The 15,702-nt window shown below is 36.3% G+C and overlaps 1 protein-coding gene across 1 annotated transcript in view; it reads right to left on the bottom strand.

The window, feature by feature from the left end:
* Window positions 1-8,158: 8,158 nt before the first annotated feature.
* Window positions 8,159-15,702, bottom strand: part of BIO2 (Radical SAM superfamily protein) — a 47,320-nt gene continuing 39,776 nt past the window's right edge. Inside the window, exon 6 of the mRNA XM_088953018.1 lies at window positions 8,159-8,714. Coding sequence (XP_088809144.1) covers window positions 8,418-8,714 — 297 coding nt within the window. The 3' untranslated portion in view covers window positions 8,159-8,417. The remainder of the gene's footprint in view (window positions 8,715-15,702) is intronic.

Here is a 15,702-nt window from a genome sequence, read left to right as displayed (position 1 = left end):
TTAAAAAGGAGACGACTGATCTGAATCGATTATCATGGCTCTAGTACCATGATAAAACTCAGACTAGATACTCGTATAAGTTCAAATCAGAAGAAAGAGGAGAAGAGGAGAAGGAGAAAAGGTCACAACCGAACTAGAGAGAAAAAATCAAATCCCTCTAGTCGGCCTTTCTTTTATTTATACTCTTCTAAGATATACAAGAATTACCATTGTGCCCTCACTTAAGTGAGAGCCACATCAGTTGAACAATACATATATAACTAAACATAAAAGGACTATACTACCCTTGTACAGTCGACTCTAAAAAGAAAGATTGAGGGAGAACAATAGAGAGAGAGAGAGGTTTTGATTTGGCTACCCTACTCCCTCTATCTCTCCCACTCTACCAAAGCAGAGGGAGTGGGAGAGATAAAGGGAGCGGGAAATCAAGAGATGACTGTGAGAGTGAGAGAGAAGGGAGGGAGATCAAGAGACACAGGGAGTGGGAGAGAAACTGAAAACATATTTTCGATATAGGTTTTCTACTGTGTCAAACATGAAATAAGAGTCCCATGTTGGCAACAGCCACATAAGCCTCTGATGACATGGCAGGGGTTTTTATAATTTGAAATGTAGAGCTGGTTTTCATAGTTTGGTTGGTTTATGGACCAACCTACAACCTAATTTTAAATGTACAACCGACTTTGACTATAAAATTCTCTTTAAATTATATATTTCATTTACATTATAGAAAATATTTTTTACTTATCACACTTAATTTTTGTTTGTCTATAGTATCATTTTGCTCAAACCACTAACCCACCATCTAAAAATAAAAGTTGTTTGATTTCTAGTTTGACATTAAATTTTGTATTACATTTCCATCATTGATAAAATTATTTCTTATGTATAAAACTTATTTTTGTTCAATATAATGAATGTATAATATTAGAGAAGTACCCAATATTTTATTTTTTATAAACATGTAACATTAAATATGTGCCCAAAAGTTTCTCTTATCTTATTATTGTTTAATGTGTATATTAAAAATATTTCCAATTTTTTTAATTTATATTTTTTTTCATTTTATCTATTTTCTAATTTTATTATTTAACAATGGAAACATGGATTAACCCATTTGACCCAAAATGATTTAATTTCTTACCACCACTTAGATGAAAACACTATTTTTTCTAGGTAGATTTTAAAGATAAGTTTTTATGCTATTGAAACTATTAATTTATTAAGTATGGATTTAAGTAATAGAACTTAATGATGAGAAGAAATAAAGATGACTTAAATATATGATTTAATGAACATGAAGGTAAGTTAATAACTTAAATGTTGGATTTAATGAGAGATGATTGAATGCATTGAATATATTTATATTACCTATTTTCAACTCATTTAATATCACGAACCAATTACCCTACTTGCCCTCATTTTTTATCATTAAATTTAAATATAGAAAGGTAAATATTGTCCTTAGAAAATTCCAGAAATATTCTTGGGGCCATTCATACTTTTTAAAGTAGTATAGGTTGATGGATGATTATTCTCGATGTGGGCACTTGTATCTAATGAGACACAAGTCTGATTCATTTAAAATATTTAAAGAATTTATGCATGAAGTCAATAAACAGTTAAGGAGACAAATTAAACTTAAAGCACTTCAATCAGATTGAGGTAGAGAATATCTCTCTAACAAATTTAAGGACTACTTTAGGGATAATAGAATCATTTCACAATTGTCTCCTTCTACTACACCACATCTGAATGGTACATTAGAGAGAAAAAAACCAAACTTTATTAGATATGGACCACTCCTCATTCATTTAGAGTTGTTCGTCCCTTTTGGGGACATATACTAGAAATTACTATACAAGTGTTGAATTGGATTCCAACCAAGTTATTTCCGAAGACTCTATACGAGCTATGAACTAGCAAGAAACCAAGTGTTAGGCATTTCAATATATGGGATTGTTCAACACACGTCAAAAAGATAAGTATACTGGCAAGAAACTAAGTGTAGGGCACTTCAATATATGGGGTTGTTCAACACACGTCAAAAAGTGTTGACAAGTTGGAATCTAAGACCAATTGTTCATATATGGGGTTGCTCAACACACATCAAAAAGACAAGTATTGACAAATTGGATTTTAGAACCAATTGTTGCTTATTTGTAGGCTACCCTAATGACTCTATTGGGTATCTTTTCTATGACTTAAGTGAACAAAAGGTTTGTTAATCAAAATGTCTCTTTCTTAGAAGAGGATTACATCTTGAGTAATCATCATCAAGAAATTGTTCTTGATGAGGAGAAATTTGATATAATAGGAAAGGTCCCACAAGATCTAGATACAAATACTCAACCTAGAAAATCTACTCGTGTCTAGACCTATTCAATATGGTTACAATTAACAGACATTTTTGATGAAAACCGATGATAGTGAGAAAGATCCCTTAACTTATACAAAAGCTATATTGGACATGCTCCTTGAAGTGGGTAGATACCATGAAAGTTGATGTGGACTCAATGAAAACTAACAAAGTATGGACTCTTGTAGAACCACCCCTTAGGCTCAATTTGGAAGGAGTACAAATACAAGTATGTACAATACAAATACATACAAAATAATACAAAATACAAGGTTTTGCACTCTACATATTTTTATTTGTACTCCTTCCAAACTGAGCCTTAGGGTAAAATAAATTGGTTTCAAATGGATCTTCAAGAGGAAAAATGATCCTAAGGGAAAAATTGATACCTATACAACTTGGCTTGTGGTGAAGGGTTTCATTTAGAAAGAGGAAATTGATTATAAAGAAACTTATTGCTTGTGGCCATGCTAAAGTATGAATACTATTGGTGATAGCCACACATTATGATTATCTGGTAAATAGATGTTAAGACTACGTTCTTAAAAGGACATTTTAAAGAAAATATTTTTGTGTAACAACTTAAAGGCTTTGTTTCTAAGGGTTAAGAACACATGGTGTGCAAGTTTAATAGTTCAATGGGCTAAAGCAAGCTTTTAGAAGTTGGAACATCGAGTTTGATTCAACTTCCAAATAGTTTGACTTTGAGTAAAATGCAAATGAACTCTATGTAGAAAGATAATGGGAGAAAAGGTTGTATTTCTAGTACTTAACGTAGATGATGTCCTACTCATTAGGAGTGGTATAAAAATGTTGTCTTCAATGAAGATTTGGCTTTCATAGTAGTTGTCTATGAAAGATCTTGGAGAGGCTTTCTACATCTTGGAACTTCAAGTTTGAAGAAATAGATCAAAATAGTTGATAAGGTTATATATATTAGTCTACTTACATTGATAAGACCATTAAGAGGTTCAACATGCATGATTCCAAGAAATGATTTGTCCCTTTCATTCAAGAGTTATGAGTTGTACCTTCCAACACATTACTTATTCCACTAATGAGAGAAAATATCGGAGCCATTGCTCATGCTAAGGAGTCGAAATCTCACTTAAAGTCTTAGTACATAGAAAGGAAGTATTATATTCTACATGAGATAGTTGAAAGATGAGACATCTAGGTTCAGAAGGTAGCATTAGTAAAGAATGTAGTAGACCCATTGATTAATCCACTAACACAAAAAATGTTTAAGGGACATGTGGATATTATGGGACTATGACTTATACTTAATTGGACTTGAGTGCAAATGGAAGCTATTAGACAATGTATGACCTCAGTTCCAATCAAATTGATGTATTCTAACATTTATTAGTGAATAAAATTAAATCATTATTATTTCATTTGTATTTTGGCTTTTTTTTTTTGTGTGTATCATCTCTTAAACTAGACATCTATGAGACCTATGTTAATTTAGAATATTCTTAACCACTAGATAAACTTGGCATGTTTATCCTACCAAGGCTAACACTATTATATTGTTGAATTGGTGTAGTTTGTCTTAACTACTAAAGTTGGACCTAAGGTACAACTAGTGTGTGTTATTTGAACATTGAACGGATACCACTTTCAATTATGCCTTGGACCTTGGAGACAGATGGGTGAAACTGAAAATTTGCATTGTTGGATGGGTTAGAGTCCAGAATATGGATGGCTAAACCAAGTTTAATGGATGGCCAAATTTCAAAAATTTTTTAACCCAACCCGGGAACCGATTTCTCAGAGATTTTGAAATCTAAAATTTCTATATCAATCTTGCACTGAACAGGACTAGATTTGAAACTAAAATTAAAACTAATTATACCTAATACAAAGTCCACAAAATGTATCTCCTAGAGTGGTAGTTCACACCCAAAATGACTCCCAAAAATCGGCCTCCAATTGAAGATGGCACAATGAAAGAGAAGTCGATTCAACAACATTGTTTTCTACAAAACTATTATCCAATTGCCTTGGATCGACTGAGATTTGTGAGTCTGATTTCCCCAACAATTTTCTTGTAGAACACAGTGGGAAAACTGATAAAAATCAATTCTTTCAATGGATGGGTAGTGATAAGGTTATTGGGAGAGAAGAGAGAAGATGAGAGAGCAAGAGAGTGGAGAACAAGTTCTATTCGCCCTCTCCCTCTTAATCTCCTTTTGTGGAGCACTCTCTTAATTAGATGATCCAAATCTGATTTTGATCTGTACTCTTTTAAGAGATAAGCATTATCCCCGTAAGATGATAGGTGCTTTATATCCAAAACCATGCCTAGTTTTGACCCAAATCACATGACAACTTAATTTGTCATGTGACAACTTAACTAATCTCATCAGTAATGGGCCTTTGATCCATTTCCTTTAATGGCTCACGTCCCTAAGTGTTGCATGGCCACTTGGGCCTGATATTGTATGGCATGAGACCCCACAATGGTCTCATATAGGTCTTACTTAGAATTGCAATCACAGTTACATTTGCAATTCCAGATACATCTAGGAACTGCAATTCCCCATAGATTTTTGTTTTATGTTTAGTTTCATAGCAATTCCTCATAACTTGGTTTTGCAAAAACAAGGGAGAGAAAGAAAGAAAAATGGGGAAGATCAAGAAAAAAAGTGAGAGAGAGAGAGAGAGAGATTTCCTTAGGCCCTTTTTAAGCCCTCATGGCATACTATGACCAATTCGAGATTAGGTAACTGTAAGGTTGTGAAACCAAATATGAAAGAGAGATCACAATCTGATCTCTGGGCCTCAGAGGATGGCTAAGGATGCCCATTGCATGGTTCTGGTTTTTCGAGTTTGCTCAGGTGCCCATTTCAAAGTAGTTTATGCAATTAGTGAGTGTCCTGTCCAAACCAAGTTAGAGGGATTGATTAAATTCATTCAGATTAATAAACAAATGAAAAATCGCATAGAAACAGAGATTTTAACAATAAATAATAGATAAAGTAAGAATTGAGAAACCTTGATGGATCCTTAAATCAGCTTTAATGTGTGTCAGAGAGAGAGAGAGAGAGGGGGAGACCTCGTGCACAGCCACAATCTATTCTCTTATAAAACTTGAAGAACAACGATGGATGTTAAAGTCTATTTATCCATCTCATCAAAGACATTAAGGGCAAACTGAGATTTCAAAGCACCATATGCTAACAAACGTGGATGGAGAGTTAATGGATGGGAGGTTTTTGTCCACTTATATCTAAGGGGGGTAGGGGATGTTTCAGTATTTAGGTGAAATCTCAGGGAGGTTTAAGTCTTTTACCCTAAAAAGAAAGGTGTGTTCATGACGTCTAAGTGTAGTTGCTGTGAAAATTCACTATATGAATATTTTGGTCATGCTTATGGAGTTTTGACACTGGAATTACTTTACCAAGATTTTTGAAATTCTAGTTTATAGAGCTCAAAATGTGAGAGGTTGAGTGCGGGTTTGCGGGAGATTTTGCAACAGGAATTGTCACCCAAGTCAATTTGTTATTCTCTTGCCTTCAATTATTTTATGAGAAATTTGGCTTGAGAAATATAGAAAAATTATGATGGGAAAGCTTTTACAGCAGATCAAGTTGTTCCAAGAATCAAACGTTGGCTGCAGGATTTAAATAAATTGATTCCATGGCTTCAGCATGCTAATTCTAGTAGGCAATGAAACATTAAATTGTAAATCACTTCGAAGCCTATTATTATCAAGATCCAATGGATAAAATGGCATCCTCATGAAGAAAGTGTCTTTATATTGAATACTAATTGTGCAAGTAGGGGAAATCCTAGTATGGCGGAGGCCTCATAAGAGCCAAGATAACTTCTCAAGGTGGAGCCAGGTTTAGCTGAACGTGATAGCTGTTCAGTGGGCTGTAGAATCAATGGTAAAGTTTCGCGTCAGTAATAAAATATATGGGATCCGCACCTTTTATAGTGGAGCCCATGAATTTATTACTGACATGAAACCTCATCATTGATTCCACAGACAGCTGAACAGTCATCGTGTTCAACCAATCCAAATTCCTTCTCGAGTTACTGTAGTGAGGTCATCTGTTCAAGTTGAATGTTTATCAATCAATGATGCCATAATACCGTGTTCTTAGTATAAAAAATATCATTCTAGAGAGTGATAATCAAATGTTGGTTGAGGTCCTGAAACCTTGGGCTAAAAACAACAATCCGCATGATATTATACAAAATTGTGATTCCCTTAATATCATTTTCTCTCATGTATTTAAATAAGCAAACAAACCAGCTGGCTTTCTTGCAAATATGGGTGTAGAAGAATGCTCTAATCATGTTTTCTTCAATGAGAATGATCTTGGGACTCAGACTGCAAAGGTTGATTCGAGAAGACAGTTTGGATTAACATGTGGCTATAATGGTTTGGGGCATGGCGAATTATGTCCTACTACAAGAGTAAACTTTGGAGTTATAGAGCACCAATATGACCATCTATCAGAAAAGTAGAGGCCCAAAAAATCATAAACCTGTATGACATACATAAAAAGTAGTGGCCCAAAGAGTAAACTTTCGTTACCAAATCATCTTTGGTAGTAAATTCATTTAAAATTCATATCTAAGACAAATCGTGACTGAGGGCAATTGATAAAGTTAAATTACTAAAATATTTAAAATTATTACAAATCGAGAATTATGTAAAATTTTCGATGGATCCATTTATTTGATAGATCCTCCCATGCGATCAGATCGGCTTCCCAGTGTGCCCCACAGCCCATCCCCCCTGTGCACTGGGCAAGGTTCAAAATTTTGATATGATACGCCCCGTATTGAGCATATCGTATCATATCATATCAATGGCTTCGTGATATGCCTTTTTAAAGGGGTTTCAGGCAAAGCTTTTAAAACCAATCCGAAAAACAAACTGGTCAGGAGTCCGATTCCCGGGTCTAATGGTTCAAACGGTTAACTGCCCAAATCGGCGCTTTACTGACCAAAATCAACAGTTTTTGACAAAAATCCGATTTTGGGGAAAAACATTACCGGTCACCTGACTGGTTCCTAGTCTTCCGGTCCGACCATCCAGCCCGGTCCAGTTTTAAAAACCATTATTTCAGAAACCACTCTTTTTTAATAAAAAATGATTAAAAATATGCCAAAAAACCAAATTAAAAAAAAAAAACTAAAAAATATATAAAAACACATTAATTTAAGTACCAATACACATGGGCATATCGATATTTTGAAACTTGGCACTGGTTACATCTCCCCATGCCCATGACAAGCACGGAAGATGTTTTCAATGCATGGATTGGATGGGCAGTGGGAAGCTGTAAAGGTTCTTTCCTTCGCAAAATACATTATATGATTCTTTCCTAACAACAAAATCATGCAAAGTACATGGAAAATATTTTTTTTTTACATTTCCTACTTTTCCTAACTTTTTAGAAAAATCAATTCCTTGGCAAAAACCATATATTGAAAGGTTCCAGGTATCGATACATACGGTACTGTATTCATCGTTTTCAAGATCACCGAAACACTAAATAATGGGAGCAACAAATTTTTTATAGGTTTGAACATAACTGTCCCAATAAACATAGTAGGGAAATTGTGAACTGAAAACCCAAAACAAAAAATAAGAGTATCGATGGTTAAACTCTGGATAGAGTTCAAACCATTGAGCAAGAGATAAAATATCATGCATTTCAGGCACCTAACCATGTAAATATACTTAAACTAAAAGGATTAAATAAAAATTCTGAAATCAGTACATTTTTCATGTTCATTGCAGAATTAACACACAAACCCACTTCAGCTCTGTAAAAAAACAATCAATTTAATGCTTTTTTTTCTTGGTAAACTTGAATTTCATAGTTCTGTCCTCGCAAGAATGATAGATCATAGGTTGCTTTGCTAAGAACATCCCCTCCATACTTCATGTTAAACAGGTAACAACAGGTAGCTTTGTAGCATTTTAAATACAAAATGTCGTAAATTTGTATTAGATGCATTGAATTTCATTTTAACAGAGTAACATGGTCTTGATCCTTCTATAAATTAAAATTCCATGAGATTGATATTTTCAACCAGAATTAGACATTGCTTCAGCTTCAAAAGTTTCTGCTGCTTCATCGGAAAAACTTGGAGCTTTGGGGATGAGTCCAAGCACCTTGAACATTAACTGGTCCTTGTCGAAATCGTTATTTGGCGTTGTCAATAACTTCTCTCCTGTAAAGATTGAATTGGCTCCAGCAAGGAAGCAAAGTGCCTGCTCAGCCATAGAAAATCGGACCCGCCCAGCTGATAGTCTGACCATTGCCTTTGGCATCACAATACGAGCAGTAGCAATCATCCGAATCATCTCCCATATCTCAACTGGCTAAAGAAAGAGCAAGCCAAGATAACTTTCTGAAAAAGGCTCATTTTTTAGGGATGTTTCTTCAGATGAATAGTAAGATTTCACCGCAATAACAGATGTCACACCAGTAAATTGACTTGTTCGCATCATCACATTGTACATACTAGGAGGCAAAAGAACAGTGGGTATCCGCTTGATTTTATGGTGGCACCAGGAACCTTACGTATTTGAGAGACATGCAAAATAGGGGTATAGTAGAAATGCTTCTTATGTCCATGCAAACAGTTATCTCTTGAGACATGGGCCATGTAAGTTCACAAGTGTTCGTTTGGATTGTTTATTTTATTTTATTTTTCTCTCCTTGCTTTGATGCTGAGTGATTTCTTATCACCTCCTCTGTATTATTAATAAACCTTTTTTATTTACTCTGTAAGCCAATAGGATGAGGGTTCTCTTTTGGTCTTGAAGTTGGGAGATGAAGATGCCTAAAGGTTAGAAGAGCCAAGGACCAGGAACTAAGAAAAATGTTAGGTTGCTGAGAAGACTAGGGCAAAAATGGCCAAGGGAGAAGGATCCCCACTTCAAGGCCCTGGTTCCCTACTTAGAGAATCACGGAACCAGGTTACATGCATGGAGTGCATATTCCAGAATCTTCTTCGACTTTAACAAGCATGCAAAAGACAAATCCCCCCTGTTTCTCCTGAATGAACACGTGCCAAGAACCATGAGGTCGTTAGACCACATTCTTGGGGGCCACTCCAAGAGTGACATGTATCCACACGGATGTCAGGTACAACCAGTCATGGTTTTCCTGAGGCTGTCATGCACCACACCCCGGGTGCACTCCCAAAAGCTAAGATCCTGGTTTCAGCCTCGTGAGATCAAAGCTGGCCTATTAGTTCTGACTTTTTTATCTCGCGCACTAGTGAGATTGCATTGTCACATTACGTTTGCAAGATCTTCATTCTGTGAGATCCACTACCACCAAATCTTGCTTGGTCTTGTGAGATCACACTTTTGGGATCCTACGAGCCCTATCAAAGGGTTTCAAAGAGGTCATTTCTCTAAAATATCAAGGTTCCCATGTGTTTCTCATTCCATGACACTTCTTTTGCCTCACGTTTCCAGTTAATGCCTCAGTCTCAAATCCTTAGATATATATCCACTCTCTTCAACTTTAAGAAAAAAAAAAAACTATTTCTAATGTACCACTAGGTTTGTCAACCTCACGTGTTTCTCAGTTTCGCAGCCTTACACCGAACAACATTCAATGTTGGAAGGAGATAGTGAAGAAGTTTCTTACCAAGTGGTTTGTGATGCAGAGGAAACTAACAATTGTGATTCTGAGAAATGTGAGACAAAGTAAAGCAGAGGATTTAATCACATTCATCGTGTGACTCTACAGAGCTTTGCAATAAGTTCATAGAGAACATGTCAAAGAAAAGGATTTCGTAGATGAATGTATACAGGGGATGCACCAAAGGCATATGGTGGTGTTGGAGAACCTAGACCTCCAACATTTTTGAAGCCATGGGAATGTGTAGAAAGAACAAGTTGTCATTGAAGAGACCAACAAAGCCAGGGCACACATGGGACTCGCACCAAAAAGCCACCCTAGTGGACCGACAACGAAGCCCGTCATAAATGCCTTGCCCTTACCCTCCACCAACAGCTATGAAGTTTCCTCATTTAGGCAAGAAGCACCACCTTCAACGATGTTGATCCCCTTTTCTTTGGTATTTCTATCTAAGCAGGCCTCTTGGAAATAGCAGGAGGCATCTTGCTGGTCTTCTTGCTCCTTCCCTTACCAGGAGAATGCTTGGTTCTTTGACCAGTCACTTGACCTTTTGAAGCTGGAACTTTGGCGGTAGCACCCACGAGCATCATCTTTTTCTTCCTCTGTTTCTTTGGAATCCCTGGCTTCAAATATCTTAGTAAATCATCTCTATTCATGATCTTCTCGAGCCAAACTACCTGCAGCTATCCCGCAGCTTCGACAACCAGAAGTTTGATGTTAGAGACACCATCATCTCACTAGGCAATACGTCTATCAGCTTTTTCGCAAGAGAGACAAACAACTTCTTGTACTAGCTCTCCCTAATGGGGCCAAACATGTCCAACCTGAACTGCTGATACATTCAATTAGGGTGGTACATATAGTAATTCTGTTTGCCTCCCAACAATGCTAGTGTTGCACTTTTCCAATCCACCCACTCAATTTTAGTGTTCTTATCTTCTATTCTGACTGAATATGGATTGTCACTTCCAAACACAACCTCAAGGTAAGAACTTCTACGGAAGGCAGTCCTTGTATCCAACAAGTCAAGAAGGCACTTTGCAGTAACCTTTTGCAGCATCTTTACAAGCCTAACAACTGGTCTGATTCATAATACAAATGCCTAAGTAAACAGAATAGTGTTTCCAACCACAACTTGAGGACCAAGGAATAAAAACTTTGACATCAGGCAGACTAAAAATTTGGCCAAATGCAGAGCTTCGCTGCCTCTACACTCTACAGACTGGGAAACCAGTAGCAAGACTGAAAGGAAATTAGTAGCTTGAATCATCAATCTCCTCCATCAACTCATTGTCTATGTCCCTCTCCATCTTTGGACCAATTACCCTCAATTGAGCATGGCCCCAAATAACATGTCCCTGAATATGGAATATTGAGCAACATAACATCTTTCGAAGTAACAATAAATTTCCCTCAAGTTGTGACGAATGTGAGAGCTCACTGACACATTATAAGTGTTTTCTTGAATCCACACTCCTTGATGCTCTTCAAAGCAACCAAACAATCTGCTAGCTGCCAAAGGCACAACTCATTTTTGGAACAGCTTGCACCATACTTCAAAAATCTATGCTCCAGTTGCAAACACCTAAAAGCATTGTAAACTCTGGAAGGATGATGTCACACTCAAAGCTCCCGCCTCTGCACCAGATATACTGAGTGGCAATCTTCTTAGTAAAGGATTAACAATACTCTTGTGACACAGGTCTGGATGCTCGTTCAAGTCAGCCACCACCTCCTCATAACCTAAAGTTCTAATCTTCTCGGGGAAGTCATTGATAATAACATCAAATGTCACAGCCATACCCATGGTTGCAAAAGAAAAGGAACACAAGGGGAGAAGAAGAACAAAGCTGATAGAAGAAAACGTAGTTGTCAAGGTGTCGCCTAGGCGACTAGGGCCCTTGGCTGGGCGCCTCGCCCAAACACCTTGACTTTTAGCAACTAGGCGCCCCTTCCAGGCGACTAGGTGCCCACCTAAGCACAAAAATGACAAGGCGGGCGCCTTTTATAATATCATTTATATTGTTATATCTTATTAATGTATGTGTTAATACATTTTATTATATGCTATATATAAATATATATATATATATATCAATTTTACTTTGTTTTAATGTTTTACTATTGAAATTTAAAAGATAAAAGGGTTTTGAGAAGAGAAAAAGAAAGAAAGAAAGAAAAGAAAGAATAGAATAATAAAGTTCTTTTTTTCTATTCTCCCTCTAATTAAATAAAACAGAAACTCCATCCTTGTTTTTTTTTCTATTTTACTTTCCATCTTGAATATTTATCATATAAAGTTAATAACTTTCTTTAGCTGCTAATTAATATGAATTTGCTCTATTAAATACTTATTATAGTAGTATTATTTTTTAAAATAATGAAATCAATATATGTAAAAGATTCATATCTTTTAGATGTGATGATTTGCCACATTTTTTTAGGAAATTTAATGTTCTTAATTAAGAGAATTGCTATTTTTTCAATTAACATACATGCTGAATGGATATAAAACTAGGAAACTAGCCAAAAGTCAGTTTCTTATATTATAAATTTTTTATCGCCTAGGTGACTAGGCGACTAGGTGCCCCTAGTGTTGCCCAAAATCGCTTAGACACCTTGAAAACTATGGAAGAAAATTTACACCAGCAATATGTGTGTATTTAATCAAGAAAACAGCAAAAGAAAGGAAGAAATCAGTACAAGAAGATGAGGAGAAGATGGAAGAAGACACCAAATTAACAAGAATACTCTTAATAAGGCAACTGCCTATAAACATAAAGTATAAGAGGCTAACAGGCCCATTAACTCAAAAAGATAGGAATACTTACTTAAAAGTAACTAGGGCCCATCCAGCCAATATTTATACACTCCCCCTCAAGCTGAGCATAGATGCCAATCATGTTCAACTTCCTAACATAGCGCTGTAATTTTGCTTTAGGAACTCCCCTTGTTAAGTACATCAGCTAGCTGCTCTTCAGATGCACTGAAGGGTAGGCAAACTTCCCCAGATGCCACTCTTTCTTTGATGGAAGTGTCTGCCAACCCCAATATAGTTCATTCAGTCATGTTGGATAGGATTATGTGTTATGTTAATGATCACAATACAACATTTGTGGCTTGTCATATTCAACACCCATCTCCTCCATTAGAGACCATAGTCACACCAATTCTGATACACCATAATCCATGACTCTATGCGCTACTTCAGTTAATGACCTGGCAACCACCAACAGTTTCTTGTTACTCCCCAAAACCATATTTCCAGCTACCATGGTACAATACCCAGATGTAGACCCTTGTCATCAAATACAACTTACAGTCTGCATCTGTATTAGGCCTTCAAATTTATGTGATCATGCTTTGCAAAAAGGATACCTTTTCCTAGTGTACCCTTTAAGTAGTTCAAAATTCTCTCTACTACATCCACATGTGTAAACCTGGAATCATGCATAAACTGGCTGATGACACTAATTGCATAAGAAATGCCAGGGTGAATCATACATAGGCACAACTTCCCAAAAAAAAACTCCGGGACACTCCTATCCACAAGTAGCTCTCCATCAGAAGTTGGACAACTTATGATTCAAATCAATGGATGAGGTAGCTGGTTTCACCCTAACATTACCTGTCCCAATTAGCAACTTCAACCCCAAGAAGTACCCTAGATCCGGCCAAATCTTTAATTTCAAATTTAGTATTAAGAAAATGCTTGCGACTTTTAACCTCCTACATATCATCACCAATAACAACAATGTCATCAACATAGACAATCAGAAAAGTAACCAGTCTATCTCTCATCATCACAAAGAGGGTATGGTCAGACCATATCTAGGTATAAACAAATGCAAAATTGAAAAAGGAGCAGCCTTGAGCATTTCAAACTCCCAAGGCCATAAAGTGACTTATTCAGTTTACATGCCTTGCCCTACATCTCTTTTCAATGCATCCAGGGAGTGGCCAATGAAAATTAGCTGCCAAGGATAACAAAACTCTCACAAAAATCATCTTATCAACTAGGGTAAATGTCTCCATGTAGTCTAGTTCATACATTTGTGTATACCCCTTAGTAACTAAGCAGGCTTTAAACCTTTCAATTGACCCATCTACATGATACTTTATGGTATAAACTCATTTGCACCCAACAGGCTCCTTGCCTTCAGATTCGATAGTTCTTCTGATACAGATTTGGGGATAGACTAAGAAGAAACAGACGCTAAGCAGGAATAATAGGATGGAGAGAGCAACCCATAAGATAGATACTTTGAAATGCAATATGCAATGCATTTTCTTTTACGTTTTCTTATGGCAATGAGGATATCAAGGTCAGCAAAGTAGGTTGCAAAGGTATGGCTCAACACTTGGAAGTGTAGGAAGCTCAAATGTAGAAGTGGAAACAATATGCTCATTCTTGTGCCTTCGCCACTACTACCACCTTTGAAGGATAGGAGGAGTCACTACAAAGGAGGGAGCATTTAGATGCAGCGGTGGAGCTGGAATAGAGAGTTAAGAAGAAAAGATGACTCAACAGGAGAGTGATCGTCAATGGACTCAACTGGGACAAGAAAAGGGAGATAAAATAACTCAAAAGAATTCTCCCCCTAAGAAGAAAGACCATAAAAGGGAATAGACTATACAAAAAAGACATCCATAGAAACAAATTGAGTGCCACTAACAAGATCAAAACAACAGTAACTCTTCTATGTGGAGGCATAATCAACAAAAAAAAATACATTTGCGGGCCTTTGGTTCAAATTTGTGTTTAGGAGCTAGCAATAGGGGCATAGCATGTGCAACCAAGAGACGGAGAGGAAGAGAAAAAATCTGTGTTGGGAAAAAGCAGACTAAAGGGATATTTGAAACCCAAGATTCTAAATGCCATACTGTATAAGATAAGTTGTTGTAATAATAGCCCGCCCCCAAATTTTCAGAAGAACATGTGAGGCAAAAAGGATGCATATGGCTACTTCAATAATAAAATGGTTTTTGCATTCAACAGCTCCATTTTGTTGTGGAGTGTGCGCACAAGAGCTTTGGTGAACCCCAAAATCATAAAGGTAAGAAACAAGATTTTTCTCAAAATATTTCTTAACATTATATGACTGGAATATTTTGATATGTCAAACTGGGTAAAAAAAATCATGAAATTGTCTCACAATCTTTGGAATTTCATCACATGAGCGCACCAAATATATCCAAGTGATACTGGAAGGGAAATGTAGATCTTTTAATACTCAGAGAATAATTGTTTTTACAATGCTTTGAGAATTCACTCGACTCACAATGTAAACTTGATACACTAACTTCTTTAAACAACTTTGAAAATAAACGACTCAAAGATGAAAAAGATAAATGACCTAACCGTAAATGACATAACACAATACAACTGATGGACTCTAAAGGCACACAAAAGCAATTCTCAAGAGCTATCCTTGGATTCACTCACAAACATCTAGAAAGTATATTCCATTCACCTCATGGCCACTCCTAATCACCTTTCAAAACTGTAGGTCCTAAGAAAATGCAACAAGGGAAAAAGGTAATACACTTGTACAACAGTTTAATGATATATTCAGGTTACTTGTAGACAAAAGGTTAGTGTGGAGTTTAAGGACATGAAGAACAAAGGTGAGGGTAAGGTAATCTATAGTCTCATTATCTCCTTTTCTAGAAATTGGGGCAAAAGAGCCATCAGGTACAGTGTTTTTATCA

The sequence above is a fragment of the Nelumbo lutea genome, chromosome 7 (genome assembly GCF_056320005.1).
Source record: "Nelumbo lutea isolate HS-2025 chromosome 7, American lotus-T2T, whole genome shotgun sequence".
Taxonomy (NCBI): domain Eukaryota; kingdom Viridiplantae; phylum Streptophyta; class Magnoliopsida; order Proteales; family Nelumbonaceae; genus Nelumbo; species Nelumbo lutea.
The sequence above is the reverse complement of the archived record's forward strand: the minus strand, read 5'-3'. Positions and strand labels throughout refer to the sequence as shown.